The following is a 16,036-nucleotide window of genomic DNA, read 5'->3' on the forward strand; positions in this document are numbered from 1 at the left end:
CTGTTTCATGCAAACATCAACAATGCAATGAATTTGGCTCACATTGCTTCAAATGTATTATACCCTATCATAGCCAATTGTAGCAAATAGATTGAACTGTTGGAAATGTAACCTAGGAATTGTTAGATTGGTCATTTACATTTTAGTTGTTACTTTTGGCTAATATTCAAGATAATATACTGATTAATTACTGGAATAATGTAGTTATCCTATCCAGTAGTTATCATTAACCGATATACCATTAATCCCCATAAACAATAGTCTAATCAACAGTCAATTTACTATACTCTCATTCTGAATAGCCGTCAGTTCTGGAACTGCAAAAACCCAGTCGCTCGCAAATGACTTCAATGCCATATAATTCATTCAAGTTTTTTTTTTACTAAACTAAACTTGTTGGAAAATGAGGTAGTTAAGAGGTATGATATAAAGACGGGGTACTTTGGGATGCGACACAGTTATTGAGGGGAGAGGCTCCACAGGTCAATATGAATGGCTTGCGTACTCAACTCAGGCAAATACAACAACACTTTCACAGGACTTTTGAGAATGATTTGATCTTATTCATTGAAAGAGAAAATGTGAGAGCGCTACGTCGACATAGGCTTTCACAACCGGGAAACCATAGAGCTCACCAATCAGGAATAGACATGAACTAGGCTACCAATTAGCATCCGATGTGGGCAGTGCTGCGACAGTGTTGATCATGGGTTTGTAAATTAGATCTGGTTTAAAGGTTGTTGTCTCTCTCTACAGTAATGTTGAGGCCAGCAGGCTGAAGTAGCTCACAGCCGAATGAGCTACACCCACTTCTCTCTGTTCTCAGTCTAGGAAAATAAAGTCCATTAGAGCATTTCCGTGAAGTGAATTCTTCCTCTGGTCCCAGCCCATCCCGATTGTGAACTCAGTCAGTTAGTCTTGAATGAGCATACAGTGCGTTCCGCAGGATCACCTCTGGGATGATTGCTTCTGTCTGAGTAGGATATGGTTTCGTCGATAGGTGTTTTGCTTCCAAGGAGATGTAGGTCATTCATTCACCTGGTGTGGCCCACTGCGAAGCAACATGATCTGCCAGTCTCTTTTTTAAAAAAAAATAATTTAACCTTTATTTAACTAGGCAAGTCCGTTAAGAACAAATTCTTATTTACAATGACGGCCTACCCGGGCCTCCCCTAACCCAGACGACGCTAGGGCAATTGTGCGCAGCACTATGGGACTCCCGATCACGGCCGGTTGTGATACAGCACAGGATCGAACCAGGGTCTGCAGTGACACCTCTAGTACTGAGATGCAGTGCCTTAGACTGCTGCGCCAGTCTGGAGCCCTGTTAGCAAGTCCTGTAGTTATATTCACAGAGGCCGGGCTGATTAGGCCGGACAGGGTGTCACAGGATCACCCTGTTGATTCTGAGAATTCAGCACAGTTATGTCCATTGAGATTTCCTCATAAGTGTCCACTGTATGTACCTACTGTGCAGAAAACAGTTAAACAGTCCCGGGGATGAAATATGTAGCATGTAGGTTCTAAACATGCTTTGAGTAAAATATACATTAAATTCCATTATAATGACATAGAAATATCAGGAGAACACTCTCACAGTATGCTTCAAGTTATATCAACATGTTATGAGTCCTTGTCACTGGTGCAATTGCCACTACTTTTCCCTCTTGTTAAAAGGAAAATCATAGCCTGACCCCCCTCTTTCTTTGAATCTACATCCACTGTGCCTGAAAGTCTAGTTGGTAATCAACAGTAACACATGCAGGTCGTAAGATGGTCTGCTAATCGGAAGAAAGCGTCTGTTCTTTGTCTCCTCAACCTCCCCAGGGGACACTCGGAGTCGCTAAACGGGGGAAAGGAAGAGGGGTTTATTGTTCTTGTGATAGGGGTCTTGTAAGCTACTCAGTGACTGGAAGGGCTAACCCCCCTTTCACCACATCGATGCGTGCACAGGGAACATCGGCTCCTTCATCATTCATAGCTTCAGGGAGGTGCTGTCGATAACAAAACTACATGTCTTGGCCTGGAGGGTGCGTGACACTCGTCGTGGGCTCTCGTTACAATAAAGTCATTTAGCAGATGGTCTTATCCAGAGTGACTTACAGGAGCAATTAGTGTTAAGTGCTTTGCAGCGACCAGTTACAGAGATTCAGTTACATCGGCCCAATGCTCTTAGCCGCTATGCTACTCGCCGCTCCACCTGTCTTGTTACCAACCCCTCCTCTGTTGTTAGATCCTGTTGATGAGGGACCTGCTGAAGAGGGGGATCGCCGTGCATCACAGCGGCATCCTGCCAATCCTAAAGGAGGTCATTGAGATGCTGTTCTCACGGGGGCTAGTAAAGGTGAGTCTTATTGGTTCAATTTTTAAATCAGTGTGACTATTTGTCAATATCTTGAAACTCCATGTCTGGTCAAAAGTCCTAGCTTCCAATCCTCTACCTCTGTCATCAAATCACAATTGATTTAAAGTGCATTTAACGTCTTGACACGCTTTACAAATGAATGTCTCTCTCTCAGGTTCTGTTTGCCACTGAGACGTTTGCTATGGGAGTGAATATGCCCGCGAGGACAGTTGTGTTTGACAGCATACGGAAACACGATGGTACCGGCTTCCGAAACCTGCTGCCTGGTACGGTCCCTTCCTCCCCTTCCCTTCCTTCTCATGCATTTATATACACAACGTCCTTTTCATTCATTCACTCTCTCTTTCTTTGTCTCTCGCTATCACTCTGTCTCTGAGACGTAACATCAGCACTTTCGTTATGGCAAAAGGAAAAATCATTTAATTATCCAAGGCCTTCATTTTTTTGAAGGTACTCTTGAATTAACAGCTGATTTGCACATTAATTCAAATGAGGAGAATTTGAAACAGATAGAGAAGCTGAGTGTGAGTGCTTACCGGAAGTATTTTCATCTGATGCCACTTCAATCTCTCTCTCTCTCTCTCTCGCTCTCTCTGATGTTTGATTGTAGAGGGAAAAAATAGAATGGATGTTTTTCTACATGTTTAAGAGTTCTTAGTACCATATGACCAAGGTTTCCGTTAGCCGGTAAATGCCAATAAATATAATTGTTCTGGTCAAATTGTCCGGGAGAAAGATAGTCTATTGCAAAATAAGTTTTTTTAAATTAATTGATGGAAAACCAGTCTATGTGCTCCAACTTCAAAGGAAAATATACTTCATAGGCTAATAAATCCTCAAGCTGCTCGGTAATTTGTGTCGGGTGTGTGTGTTTTTAATTTTACTCACGCAAAAGATGCAAGGGATTTAAGCTAAATGTACTGGTCACAATTGACGAAGATTGTGTTGATTATCACCATTTCCAAACAGGGTATTCTTTCTCCAAAACAGTAAAGACAGCCTTAAGATCCCGCCTTCATAAGGACAAAGTAACGAGGCTCATTGGCACTGGAAGCCACTCCAAGGTTTTGGACAGTTTTGACTTATCCAACAGCAGCGGCTCACTTTGAGCAGGCCAAGGTCTGCCGCAAACGCAAGTAAATTGGAGGCAAATGATTGTGTTGGTCAGGCACAGTCCTAGTAGTTCTGCTGCCACCCTAGGCCAGATCAACATATGCCGCCCCTGTGTCATGTATAGCATAGAGATTTGGAATGAATTGATAGGGTAGAGTAATGATGTGTATCATGCGCAATTGGTGCATTTCAGTTTCTACGTATTCACATCGGAGAGTTACAATGTTGCACTCACTAGGCAGCCAACTACCTATCGTAGGAAACAGAGCTGTTATCAATAAGCCAAATACGTATGTCTTACATGACACGAGTCACGACCCCACAATAAGTTCGAATTACAATAACCAGAACATTTATTAACATCATCCAGTAGAACTGTTTATTTTAATTCGATTTTATTTACAATGACGGCCTACCCTGGCCAAACCCTCCCCTATCCCGGACGACGCTGGGCTAATTGTGCGCCGCCCTATGGAACTCCCGATCACGGCCGGTTGTGATACAGCCCGGGATCGAACCAGGGTCTGTAGTGACGCCTCTGGCCACTGCACCACTCGGGAGCCTCAACTGTAAAAAGAGAGCGATATCATTTGAGCTTTAGAAAACGAGTGCTTCATAAATGCACGGTACAGGCCTCCTTTCACAGCTGCATTGTAAAATAAGCTTTCTCTCAATGAACCAGCCTTAACAAATGTATTTACATTCTGAATTTAATTGTCCAAGATCAGTTTGATAATTCACTTTGTGGCCACCTAGAGTGGCCTCTTTCCACTGCTGTGGTTCTGAATCGCAGCGGGAGTGGGGCGGGCCGGCCCTGGTGTTCGTAGACAGCCTTGTTTTGTTATTTACTAGGCCTAATTTAAATGTAGGCGACTTGTTCTTCTAGTCTAAATGTTTTCATTTTTTTTAAATGATATTCATTTATGATTTCTAGCAGGGATGAAGACGCAACAGGCAATGTTTTGCTTTTCAATAAAACCTGTCATGTTGGTATAAGAAACATAGTTCTACTATATTTTGTTACAGCTCATTTCTATTCTGTTAAACTAAATTACAATAGGGCCTCACGAGTGGCGCAGTGGTCTAAGGCTCTGCATCGCAGTGTTGAGGCGTCACTACCGGAAGTCCCATTGGGGGCGGCGCACAATTGTCCCAGCGTCGTCCCAGTTCGGGGAGGGTTTGGCCAGGAAGCTTTCTTTGGCTCATCACGCTCTAGCGACTCCTTGTAGACTTCATTGGTGCTGCTGGCTTCCGGGTTAAACGAGCGGGTGTTAAGAAGCAGCGCAGCTTGGCAGGTCACGGAGGACGCATGACTCGACCTTCGTCTCTCCCGGGCCCATTGGGAGAGATTGAGACGAGATTGGGTCGCAATTTGATATCACAAAATTGGGGTGGAAAAAGGGGAAAAATTACAACAACAAAAACATTTTATAATAATAAATGACAATAATCTAAATGTGATTTTGAGCACCGTGGGTAGACGTCCTAATGCGTTACGCAGCCAATGCATATGGATGTCCAGTAAATTTCTCAAATGTCCGGTGAATTAAAATCTTGAGGGTCACTTTGTCTGGTGCCAAATTTTCATAACGGAAACCCTGAGTATGACTCACCTCTTTTGTCTCTGCCTGTTTTGGCTTGCTCTCTCTCTCTGTCTGTAGTCTGTAATCATGAAGTGCTTTGAGAGGCTGGTTATAGCACACATAAACCCCATCATCCCAGACACCGTAGACCCACTCCAATTTGCATACCGCCTCAACAGATCCATAGACAACACAATCTCTATTGTACTCCACACTACCCTCACCCACCGAGATAAGAGGAATACCTATGTGAGAATGATGTTCATTGACTACAGCTCTGCATTCAGCACCATTTCCCCATCCAAGCTCATCACCAAGCTTAGGACTGGGACTGAACACCTTCCTCTGCAACTGGATCCTGGACTTCCTGACAGGCCGACCCTAGATGGTGAGGGAAGGCAACATCACATACGCCACACTGACCCTCAACACGGGGGCCCCACAGGGTTGTGTGCTTAGTCCCTTCCTGTACTCCATGTTCACACACGACTGCGTGACCATGCACAACTCCAACACCATCATCAAGTTTGCTGACAACAGGACAGGGGCGGTGTGTGGTGTGTTAAATCACTGTGTCCAAATCACGAAGAACTTAAAATGGTCCACTCACACGCGCACAGTCGTGAAAAAGCTTTCATCAAGGCAAAGTGTGGCTACTTTGAAGAATCTCAAATATAAAATATATTTTGATTTGTTTAACACTTTTTTAGGTTACTACATGATTCCAAATGTTTTATTCCATGTCTTCACTGTTATTCTACGATGTAGAAAATAGTACAAATGAAGAAATACCCTTGAATAAGTAGGTGTGTCCAAACTTTTGACTGGTACTGTACATATACGCCATAATTTGCTCACACATACATTTATACTGACTCTACACACACCAACTCACATACAGTCATCATATACGCTGCTGCTACTCTGTTTATCATATCCTGATGCCTAGTCAACTTACACCTGTACATATCTACCTCTATCGATACAGTATCGCTGCACGTATGGTACTGGAACTGACCCTGTATATAGTATGCGTACGTACATTGTGTTCTTATTTTTAAATAGCGTGCTTTTTTGTTCTACCTTATTTTTAGTATTACATTGTTATTGACTACTGCGTTTTCATGGTTAGAGCTTGCAAGAAATGCATTTCACTGCATGTGACATTAACTTGACACTTCTCTCTCTCATGTTTGAGTGGAGAGAAGAAAATAGAATGGATGTTTTTCTACATATTTAAGAGCTCTTAGTATTGTATGACTAACCTCTTTGTCTGTCTCTCACTCGCTCTCTCTCTCTCTCTCTCTCTCTCTCTCTCTCTCTCTCTCTCTCTCTCTCTCTCTCTCTCTCTCTCTCTCTCTCTCTCTCTCTCTCTCTCTCTCTCTCAGGTGAGTATATCCAAATGGCTGGTAGAGCTGGTAGGAGAGGTCTGGATGCCACAGGCACTGTCATCATCCTATGCAAGTCAGGGGTACATGATATGGGAGAACTACATGTCATGATGCTGGTAAGGCTTCCACTGTCGCCTTACATTTAATACCGCTATATCAGTGTTTTATTACAGTTTTTTGTGATCAAGTTTTTATATTTTTTTTGGTTGACAGGACAAACACAAACCAACAGATATTACACAAATACACATTTATCCCCCAAAATCCCTCTCCACTTTCCACCTGCAGGACGCTATTACTTGAGTGCATATATCAAAGTAGTGATTTTAAAGTGTTGTAGTCCATATGTTACTATTGTCTGACTTTGCACCATACAGTCGAGAGATTGACAGTTCAAGTTGGACAAAGATTACAGGTAATTTATGAGATATTTTGTAGCCATGATGCGCAAGTTGGAACCAGTGTTTTTCTGGATCAAACACGCCAAATAAATGGACAATTTGGATATATAACGACGGAATTAATCGAACAAAAGGACCATTTGTGATGTTTATGGGACATATTGGAGAAGAAGCTCGTCAAAGGTAAGGCGTGGATTATATCTTTATTTCTGAGTTTCGTGTTGCGCCTGGCGGGTTGAATTATGATTGTCTGTCTTTGTTTGATGGGGTGCTGTCCTCAGATAATAGCATGGTTTGCTTTCGCCGTAAAGCCTTTTGAAATCTGACACATTGGCTGGATTAACAACAAGTGTAGCTTTAATTTGGTGTATTGCATGTGTGATTTCATGAAAGTTTAATATTTATAGTAATTTAATTTGGCGATCTGCCATTTCATCGGATGTTGTCAAATCGATCCCGCTAAAGGGATTTGATCCATAGGAAGTTTAAGAACAAATTATTATTGACAATGACGGACTATGAACAGTGGACTAACTGCCTTGTTCAGGGGCAGAAAGACAGATTTTTACCTTGTCAGCTCGGGGATTCGATCTAGCAACCTTTCGGTTACTGGCCCAATGCTCTAACCACTAGGCTACCTGCCATCCCCTTCCCATTTAGCCAACTTAATTAATTATATTTGGCATTGTTTAGAGATCTCCCACGTCACGGTGCTACACATGGAGCCTCTGACTGTCATCAACAAGCTACACGCGTGAAATACTTGTGTAGGCTGTAGCTACGGTATGGATTTTTATGGGGCGCAGGTTATAAAACATTCAAAAGTTTGTTTTTATTAAATTAAGAATGTCATGGTATATCCTTCCTTGTGTGTAGCAATGCCACATAAATTATATTATTTAAGACAAAGCCTTTAAAAATGTTCCCCCTAAAGAATGTGTACTTAAGTATTCGAATACTTATGTCCATTCTGATATTAACGTCCTTTTGGATATTCGTATATTCGAATTCTATGCCCATCCCGAGTATATTTTTGTTCCATTTTGAATATATTGTTAATTGATGATATGTTGCTTTGAGTAGTCATATACTGAACAAAAATATAAACGCAACATGCAACAATTTCAAAGATTTAACTGAGTTGCAGTTCATATAAGGAAATCAAGTCAATATAAATAAATTCACTAGGCCCTAATCTATGGATTTCACATGACTGGGAGTACAGATAAGCATCTGTTTGGTCATAGATATTTTTAAAAAAAGTCAGGGACATGGATCAGAAAACCAGTCATTATCTGGTGTGACCACCATTTGCCTCATGTAGAACGACACATCTCCTTCACATAGAGTTGATCAGGCTGTTAAGTCTGGAATCTTGTCCCACTCCTCTTCAATGGCTGTGCGAAGTTTCTGGATATTGGCGGGAACTGGAACACGCTGTCGTACACGTCGATCCAGAGCATCCCATACATGCTCAATGGGTGAAATGTCTGGTGAGTATGCATAACTGGGACATTTTCAGATACCAGGAATTGTGTACTTGCGACATGGGGCAGTGCATTATCATGTTGAAACATGAGGTGATGGCGGCAGATGAATGTCACGACAATGGGCCTCAGGATCTCGTCACAGTATCTCTGCATTCAAATTGCCATCGATAAAATGCAATTATGTTCGTTGTCCGGAGCTTATGACTGCCCATACAATAACCCCATCGCCTCCATGAGGCACTCTGTTTACAACTTTGACATCAGCAAACCGCTCTCCCTCACGACGCCATACACGCTGTCTGCCATCTGCCCGGTACAGTTGAACCCAGTATTCATCCATGAAGAGCACACTTCTCCACCGTGCCAGTGGCCTTTGAAGGTGAGCATTTTCCCACTGATCTCGGTTACGACGCCGAACTGCAGTCAGGTCAAGAGCCTAGTGAGGACAACGAGCACACAGATTTGCAGTTTGTGAAGAAATTCTTTGGTTGTGGAAATCCACAGTTCCATCAGTTGTCTGGGAGGCTGGTCTCAGATGATCCTGCAGCTGAAGAAGCCGGATGTGGAGGTCCTGGGCTGGCGTGGTTACATGTGGTCTGCGGTTATGAGGCGGGTTGTACGTACTGCCAAATTCTCTAAAACGACATTGGATGGCAGCTTACGGTAGACAAATTAACTTTAAATTCTCTGGCAACAGCTCTGGTGGACATTCCTGCAGTCATCATGCCAATTGCACACTCCCTCAAAACTTGAGACGTCTGTGGCATTGTGTTGTGTGACAAAACTGCACATTTTAAAGTTGTCTTTTATTGTCCCCAGCACCTGTGTAATGATCACGCTGTTCAATCTGCTTCTTGATATACCACACCTGTCAGGTGGATGCATTATCTTGGCGAAGGAGAAATGCGCACTAAAACGGATGTAAACACATTTCTGCAACCCCCCCAAAAATTCTGTGTATAACATTTGGTCAAGACTATGCCCTTTCTTAACCTTGCTGTCATTATTTTGTGAATTGTGTGAGATACTTTCTCTGAATCCCAGGGTACCCTATAAGCACTTAGAGTAGGACAAGGCTGCAAATAAAAGGAATATGAAGAACCAGGCCGATCGTATTGCTTTTCAAATCTTGGTGATTTATTTATTTATTGTTTGTTTTTTCTGCTAAAAAGAATAACAGTTGGGAGTATGAATGATTTTTAACAATTCTACATAACTTTTTACAATGAAAATTGTTTAATAAACATCCATGTTACATTCACTGATTAAACTGATATAAAATTTGACCGCTAAAATATTTGATTTAAATAAACTGTGCGACTCTGCTAACATTTGACAGTGATGGTCCCAGGTGGTCCCTGGAAAGGAGACGTTTAGAAACCACTGCTCTACATCAGTCAGTTCTTTTTTAGAAGTGTATTACTTGGCTTACTTTTCCCATGGGTGAGGGGATAGCTCATAGAATTAGAAAGGGATTGCTTTTCTACCAAGGATATAATAATAAAAATCCCATATTTCCTATTTAAATCCCAAATCCGGCAATAGATTCCATCTACCTCGCCCACGAAGTGCTCCGCCATTGTACAGAATATAGACTGCGTCCCAATTGGCGCCCTATGTAAGTGCACTACTCTTGACCAGGGCCCATAGGGAACTCTTCAAAATTAGTGCATTATGTAGGTTTTGGGAATAGGGTTGCCGTTTAGGAAAAAGCCATACAGTCCTCTTGGGTTGCTGCGTGCTAGATTGCATAAACAAGTGCCTCATTAAACTGTCAAGGTCCTTATTTTTAACTGACCTCTCTAATGTGGGGCATTTGAGTGGACTTTAATATGGGGCTTTAGAGTGGACTATTTCCACCCTGAATTGGTCCTCCTGCTGCTATACTGTAGAAAATATGATCAATTCTCCCTATTACCCTCTCGCTGCCCACTACCGTTGTTGATCAATTGTTGGATCAGTCTTCGGATAAGTTGCTAACTGTAATTGCTCGATAGCAGTGGTAGCTAATCGCTGACTGTTAGTGTATAACTATGGGCCAAAGTTGTTCCTGGTCCGATCATCAGGGAAAAATGTAGGCTCCTATAACGGTTGTTTGCTTTTCTAATTGCTGTCTATATGATTAGAAATGCTCAACTTCATCCTCCGTACCACCACCCTGTGTGATCTAGCACAAACCTTTCTCAATCCACTTTAAAAGGTTCCTGCTCCATTACCTCCAATTATTTATCTTTTTTGTGTATACAACATAAAAGTGACATTCATTTTAAATGACATCCATTTTAATTATACTTCTTCTTTGTCGCCCAGGGTAAGTGAGGGGGTGATTTTCACCGTTTCCTACTACAAAAAGAGTCTCAATGGATCCACCTCCTAGATACTATTGCTCCCCACGGATTAAACTAACAACTATAGCTGAACTGTTTTCTCTAGTATACCTTCCCAGACTTGACCAGTAGCCTTTTGTTTTTTTTCCTTGTTCTTCTGACTTATTGATAATCACCTTGGTGTGCGTCTTGTTTTTTTATAGAACGTGTCTTACGCAACAGTGCATATATTGTCTTTTACGAACACAACTCTAAAACATTATCCCTTTATGCACTTCCTGTACATCCCTGTGTATTATTTTTCATGTTGTCTCTGTACACTGACTTGATCATGATGTGTGTGTGTGTATTTATGTTTTGTCTATAGTTTATTTTCCTGACATGACATTTACTTGCCCCACCTCTATTTCTAGAGACATGTCACCTTCCGTCTACAACGCTGCCTGAGGAAGACTAGTAGTCGAAATGCGTTGTAGTTGTGCGTCCTGATGTACAATGCTGACTGCTCCTATATGTATTCCTTTGTAAATACTCAGCAAAAAAATAACGTCCTCTCACTGTCAACTGCGTTTATTTTCAGCAAACTTAACATGTGTAAATATTTGTATGTACATAGCAAGATTCAACAACTGAGACATAAACTGAACAAGTTCCACAGACATGTGACTAACAGAAATTGAATAATGTGACCCTGAACAAAGGGGGGGTCAAAATCAAAAGTAACAGTCAGTATCTGGTGTCCACCAGCTGCATTAAGTACTGCAGTGCATCTCCTCCTCATGGACTGTACCAGATTTGCCAGTTCTTGCTGTGAGATGCTACCCCGCTCTTCCACCAAGGCACCTGCAAGTTTCCGGACATTTCTTGGGGGGAATGGCCCTAGCCCTCACCCTCCGATCCAACAGGTCCCAGACGTGCTCAATGGGATGGAGATCCGGGCTCTTCGCTGGCCATGGCAGAACACTGACATTCCTGTCTTGCAGGAAATCATGCACAGAACGAGCAGTATGGCTGGTGGCATTATCATGCTGGAGGATCATGTCAGGATGAGCCTGCAGGAAGGGTACCACATGAGGGAGGAGGATGTCTTCCCTGTAACGCACAGCATTGAGATTGCCTGCCAGGACAACAAGCTCAGTCCGATGATGCTGTGACACACCGTCCCAGACCATGACGGACCCTCCACCTCCAAATCCATCCCGCTCCAGAGTCCAGGGCTCGGTGTAATGCTCATTCCTTCAACGATAAATGCGAATCCGACCATCACCCCTGGTGAGACAAAACTGCAACTCGTCAGTGAAGAGCACTTTTTTTCCAGTACTGTCTGGTCCTTCGACTGTGATTTTGTGTCCAAAATCGACGTTGTTGCCGGTGATGTCTGGTGAGGACCTGCCTGTACAACAGACCTACAAGCCCTCGGTCCAGCCTCTCTCAGCCTATTGCAGACGGTCTGAGCACTGATGGAGGGATTGTGCGTTTCTGGTGTAACTCGGGCAGTTGTTGCTGCCATCCTGTACCTGTCCCGCAGGTGTGATGTTCGCATGTACCAATCCTGTGCAGGTGTTATTACACGTGGTCTTCCACTGCAAGGACGATCAGCTGTCTGTCCTGTCTCCCTGTAGTGCTGTCTTAGGCGTCTCACAGTACGGACATTGCGATTTATTGCCCTTGCCACATCTGCAGTTCCTCATGCCTCCTTGCAGCATGCCTAAGGCATGTTCACGCAGATGAGCAGGGACCCTGGACATCTTTCTTTTGGTGTTTTTCAGAGTCAGTAGAAAGGCCTCTTTACTGTAATAAGTTTTCATAACTGTGACCTTAATTGCCTACCGTCTGTAAGCTGTTTGTGTCTTAACGATCGTTCAGCAGGTGAATGTTCATTAAATGTTTATGATTCATTGAACATGGGAAACAGTGTTTAAACCTATTACAATGAAGATCTGTGAAGTTATTTTGATTTTTACAAATTATCTTTGAACGACAGGTCCTGAAAAGGGACGTTTCTTTTTTTGCTGAGTTTATATTCTGTAAGTAGTTCACTAAAGTTTGATGCGACGTACTGGCCGACAACTCGTCTTCTTTCTTCGTTCTAGGGGAAGCCCACAGTGCTGCAGTCCCAGTTCAGGCTGACCTACACCATGATTCTCAACCTGCTGCGTGTGGAGGCCCTCCGAGTTACCGACATGATGAGGAGGAGCTTCTCTGAGAGCCACAGAGACACACAGGTACTGTGCTATATTACCCACAAGCACTTGGGGCAAAAGACTAGAGATAATGCATGACACGACAGTTGAAGACTACCAGTTTTAAAAATTGGTAGTCCTCAACTGAGTGGTTCTTAAATGGTCAAAGGACCGTTCAGCTTTTGATGGAAGGAGTCAGAACAGAAATATTGTCCCTAATATTCATACTTAATGTGACATTTATTCATGCTTATTGAGGATCTACATTAATCTACATTCCTTTAGATTTTCTTTTACATAAAGTCTGTCTCTCCAACCTGCGTTTGTGTGTGTATATCAGAGGGGTTGGGTAAAAAAAAGAAAAAAGCAGAAGACAAATTTCCAGCTCATATGATCTAACAAAAGTATATCTTATATTTTCCTCTTCTCTTTCTCTCAGGCCCATGAGCAGCAGATCGGTCAGTTGAAACAGACTCTGTCCTCTCTTCCTCCTCTGGACACGGAGGGTCAGCTGTCTGACCTACTGCCGTACTACTACACTGTCACTGAGCTACGCATCACCGCTGAGGCGCTGCAGGTACACACGCAACATACTGTAGAGGCACGCACACACAAAGACACGTGCTCTCGGACACACACTTATGTATGTATAACACACACACGGTTTCAAAACACTCAAGCTCAAACCACATCACAAAACAACTCAATATAATTGATTGTGAAAAAGTGTCAATCTTAAAAAGAAAAAAGAAAATACAACATCGCTATGATTTGCTAATTGTCTGTATGTCATCTTTCAGTGTGCAGTTCTGGGGTCCGTGAATGGGTTGAAGGCTCTCTCTGTGGGACGAGTGGTAGTGGTCAACAACAAACAGCACTTCAACGCCCTTGGAGTCCTCCTACAGGTGTCTGTGTGTGGGTGTGTCTGTGTGGGTGTGTGTTTGTCTGTGTGGGTGTGTGCGTGGACTGCAAAGGTGACAAAGGCATGTAATGTAGTTATCGTTCTCACTTCTCCCCTCATCAATCCTTTATTTAATATCTGTCCCAGGTGTCCAGCGACTCAGTGAATCGTACGTTTACCGCTCTCGTCATCTGTGAGAAAGGCAACGAGGAGGGAGGAGGGGACAGCCCCAACGCCAGTGCCTTCCCCCACCTCTACAACACTGCCCTCTTTCTACCTGATGGTCAGTTCATGCACACATTTATTAATGGAAACTCACGCACGCACACGGATTGATGCTCGACTTCTCCGTGTTAGAGACATACAAATTTACCAATGAAGACTCAACATACACACACACAGCTGCCTAAACACACACACACAGCTAAGTGAACACACACACACAGCTACTTCAACACGCACACATGCTAACACTAACTAACAAGCTCACATACGCTTCAACGGAATAACCAATCACGTTTGTGTACGTTCTATATGATCCGCTGATAGGTCCCTGCAGTCACACGGTCCAGAAGCTGAAGCTACAGGACGTGTCAGCCATCACAGTCAAGACCCTGAAGGTGATCCCTGACCGAATCATTGACAACTATAACAAGAGGCAGCAGCCGCGCTTCAGGTGTGTGTGTGTGTGTGTGAGACATTGGGACAATTTGTGTGTGTGCATTCATGCATTATCATGTAGCGTATACAGTATGTTTCAGCCTTTTTGCACATTATGGCTCCACTAAGCCCACATAACCATGTTTATCTATGCAAATGAGGGGTTTATATTTGTGATGTCATCATGACCAGTCAACAGTGTCTTCCATCTGTGTTTCTTTTGTGAATAGCACTCTACATATCATTGAATGCACAGAAATAAAGAGCCACAACTCTTGAGTCTATTTTCATCTTTCTCTCCTTCCTTCCATCCTTTCTCCCTCCCTCCATTTCTCACAGGCTTGATCCTCCGGGCCAAGCCATCTCCACGGCAACCCAGGAGCTCCTGCGATTGGCGGAGGCCAACCCAGGCGGGGTGGTGACCCTTGACGCGGTGAATGACCTCCAGCTGAAGAGTGTGGATGTGGTGGAGGGCACCATGAGGCTGCGCTTGCTGCAGGACAGCCTCAAAGACTTCAACTGCATCCACTCACCCACCTTCTCAGAACAGGTGTGTGTGTGTGTCACTTCCAAACACTGACCTGATATTGCCATAATGATGTTGGAGAACTCATATAATGAACAGAGACAGGTCTGACAGACAGTCTCCACACACCTGTGTCTTCCTCTGTCTTCCTCTCTATCTTTTCCACTTCATTCTCCCTTTCCTTCCTTTTTTGTTTCAATCTATGGTCCAGGACAAAGGGTGTCAAGAGTAGGAGTTCTGATATTGGATATGTTATTGTGTTTTTGATCATAATGAATTAGATTACATGGACAGGGTCGACCTGATCCTAGATCAGCACTTTCTACTCTGAGACTCTTTATGAACACAAGCCCTGGCCTCTTTTTATACTGCTTTGTAATAGTCATTTTGTCAGACTGTAATTTATTTGGGCTTGCGCCATTGTTTCCGTTATCCTGTAATAGCTGGCTTTTGGTCGATAAAAATAAATAATCAAAAGGCGCTAAATAAAAATGGTGCCGACCAATTGTCCAAAGAAATAATAATCCCTTTGCGAAATGATTTTTAGCCCTATTCGTTGATTGAAATACAAGACGATGCAGCACAAGAATTCAAACATCTGTTTGTTGCTGCTCGAGTGAAATGCGTTTTAATAAGCCCAATCACTGCACAACAATTCCAAAGGCAATTCCGTGAAAAAAAAAACAATTATGGGCAAAATTAAAAAGAGCAACAATTTATTTTCTGAACTGGTAATTAAGCGCGCTTCGCATTCGCCATTCAAGTGCATAGGCAACTAGGCAGGCTTCAGCGCATCACGCCACTTTGTAATGAGCTGGAGGCAATATGCATTTTGAAAACATATACTTAATTGTTTGAAACCGGCATGTTTTACCTTGCTTCAAAGTAGCCTAGCCAAATCCAACCAAATGCGCAGGCAGTTATTTTATAAATACTTTCATAGGCCAGTGAAAACAGTGGCCTTTTTCTCCTGTGTTCTATTGGTTTGTTAATCAAGTTGGTTTCATTGTCCAGTAACCAAAGATAAGTCCTATTAGCAACCAATGTTAACACATTTAGATTTCCACTCTTTCAAAATTTCTAACAAGTATTTTCA

The 16,036-nt window shown here is 42.9% G+C and overlaps 1 protein-coding gene across 1 annotated transcript in view; it reads left to right on the forward strand.

The window, feature by feature from the left end:
• The window catches only part of LOC112264903 (helicase SKI2W), a 52,184-nt gene that overhangs the window by 20,962 nt on the left and 15,186 nt on the right, over positions 1 to 16,036 (forward strand). Inside the window, exons 17-25 of the mRNA XM_024441813.2 lie at positions 2,234 to 2,344; positions 2,520 to 2,631; positions 6,450 to 6,568; positions 12,764 to 12,895; positions 13,293 to 13,430; positions 13,654 to 13,758; positions 13,902 to 14,037; positions 14,304 to 14,430; positions 14,754 to 14,964. Coding sequence (XP_024297581.2) covers positions 2,234 to 2,344; positions 2,520 to 2,631; positions 6,450 to 6,568; positions 12,764 to 12,895; positions 13,293 to 13,430; positions 13,654 to 13,758; positions 13,902 to 14,037; positions 14,304 to 14,430; positions 14,754 to 14,964 — 1,191 coding nt within the window. The remainder of the gene's footprint in view (positions 1 to 2,233; positions 2,345 to 2,519; positions 2,632 to 6,449; positions 6,569 to 12,763; positions 12,896 to 13,292; positions 13,431 to 13,653; positions 13,759 to 13,901; positions 14,038 to 14,303; positions 14,431 to 14,753; positions 14,965 to 16,036) is intronic.

Source organism: Oncorhynchus tshawytscha, linkage group LG13, assembly GCF_018296145.1.
Source record: "Oncorhynchus tshawytscha isolate Ot180627B linkage group LG13, Otsh_v2.0, whole genome shotgun sequence".
Classification (NCBI taxonomy): domain Eukaryota; kingdom Metazoa; phylum Chordata; class Actinopteri; order Salmoniformes; family Salmonidae; genus Oncorhynchus; species Oncorhynchus tshawytscha.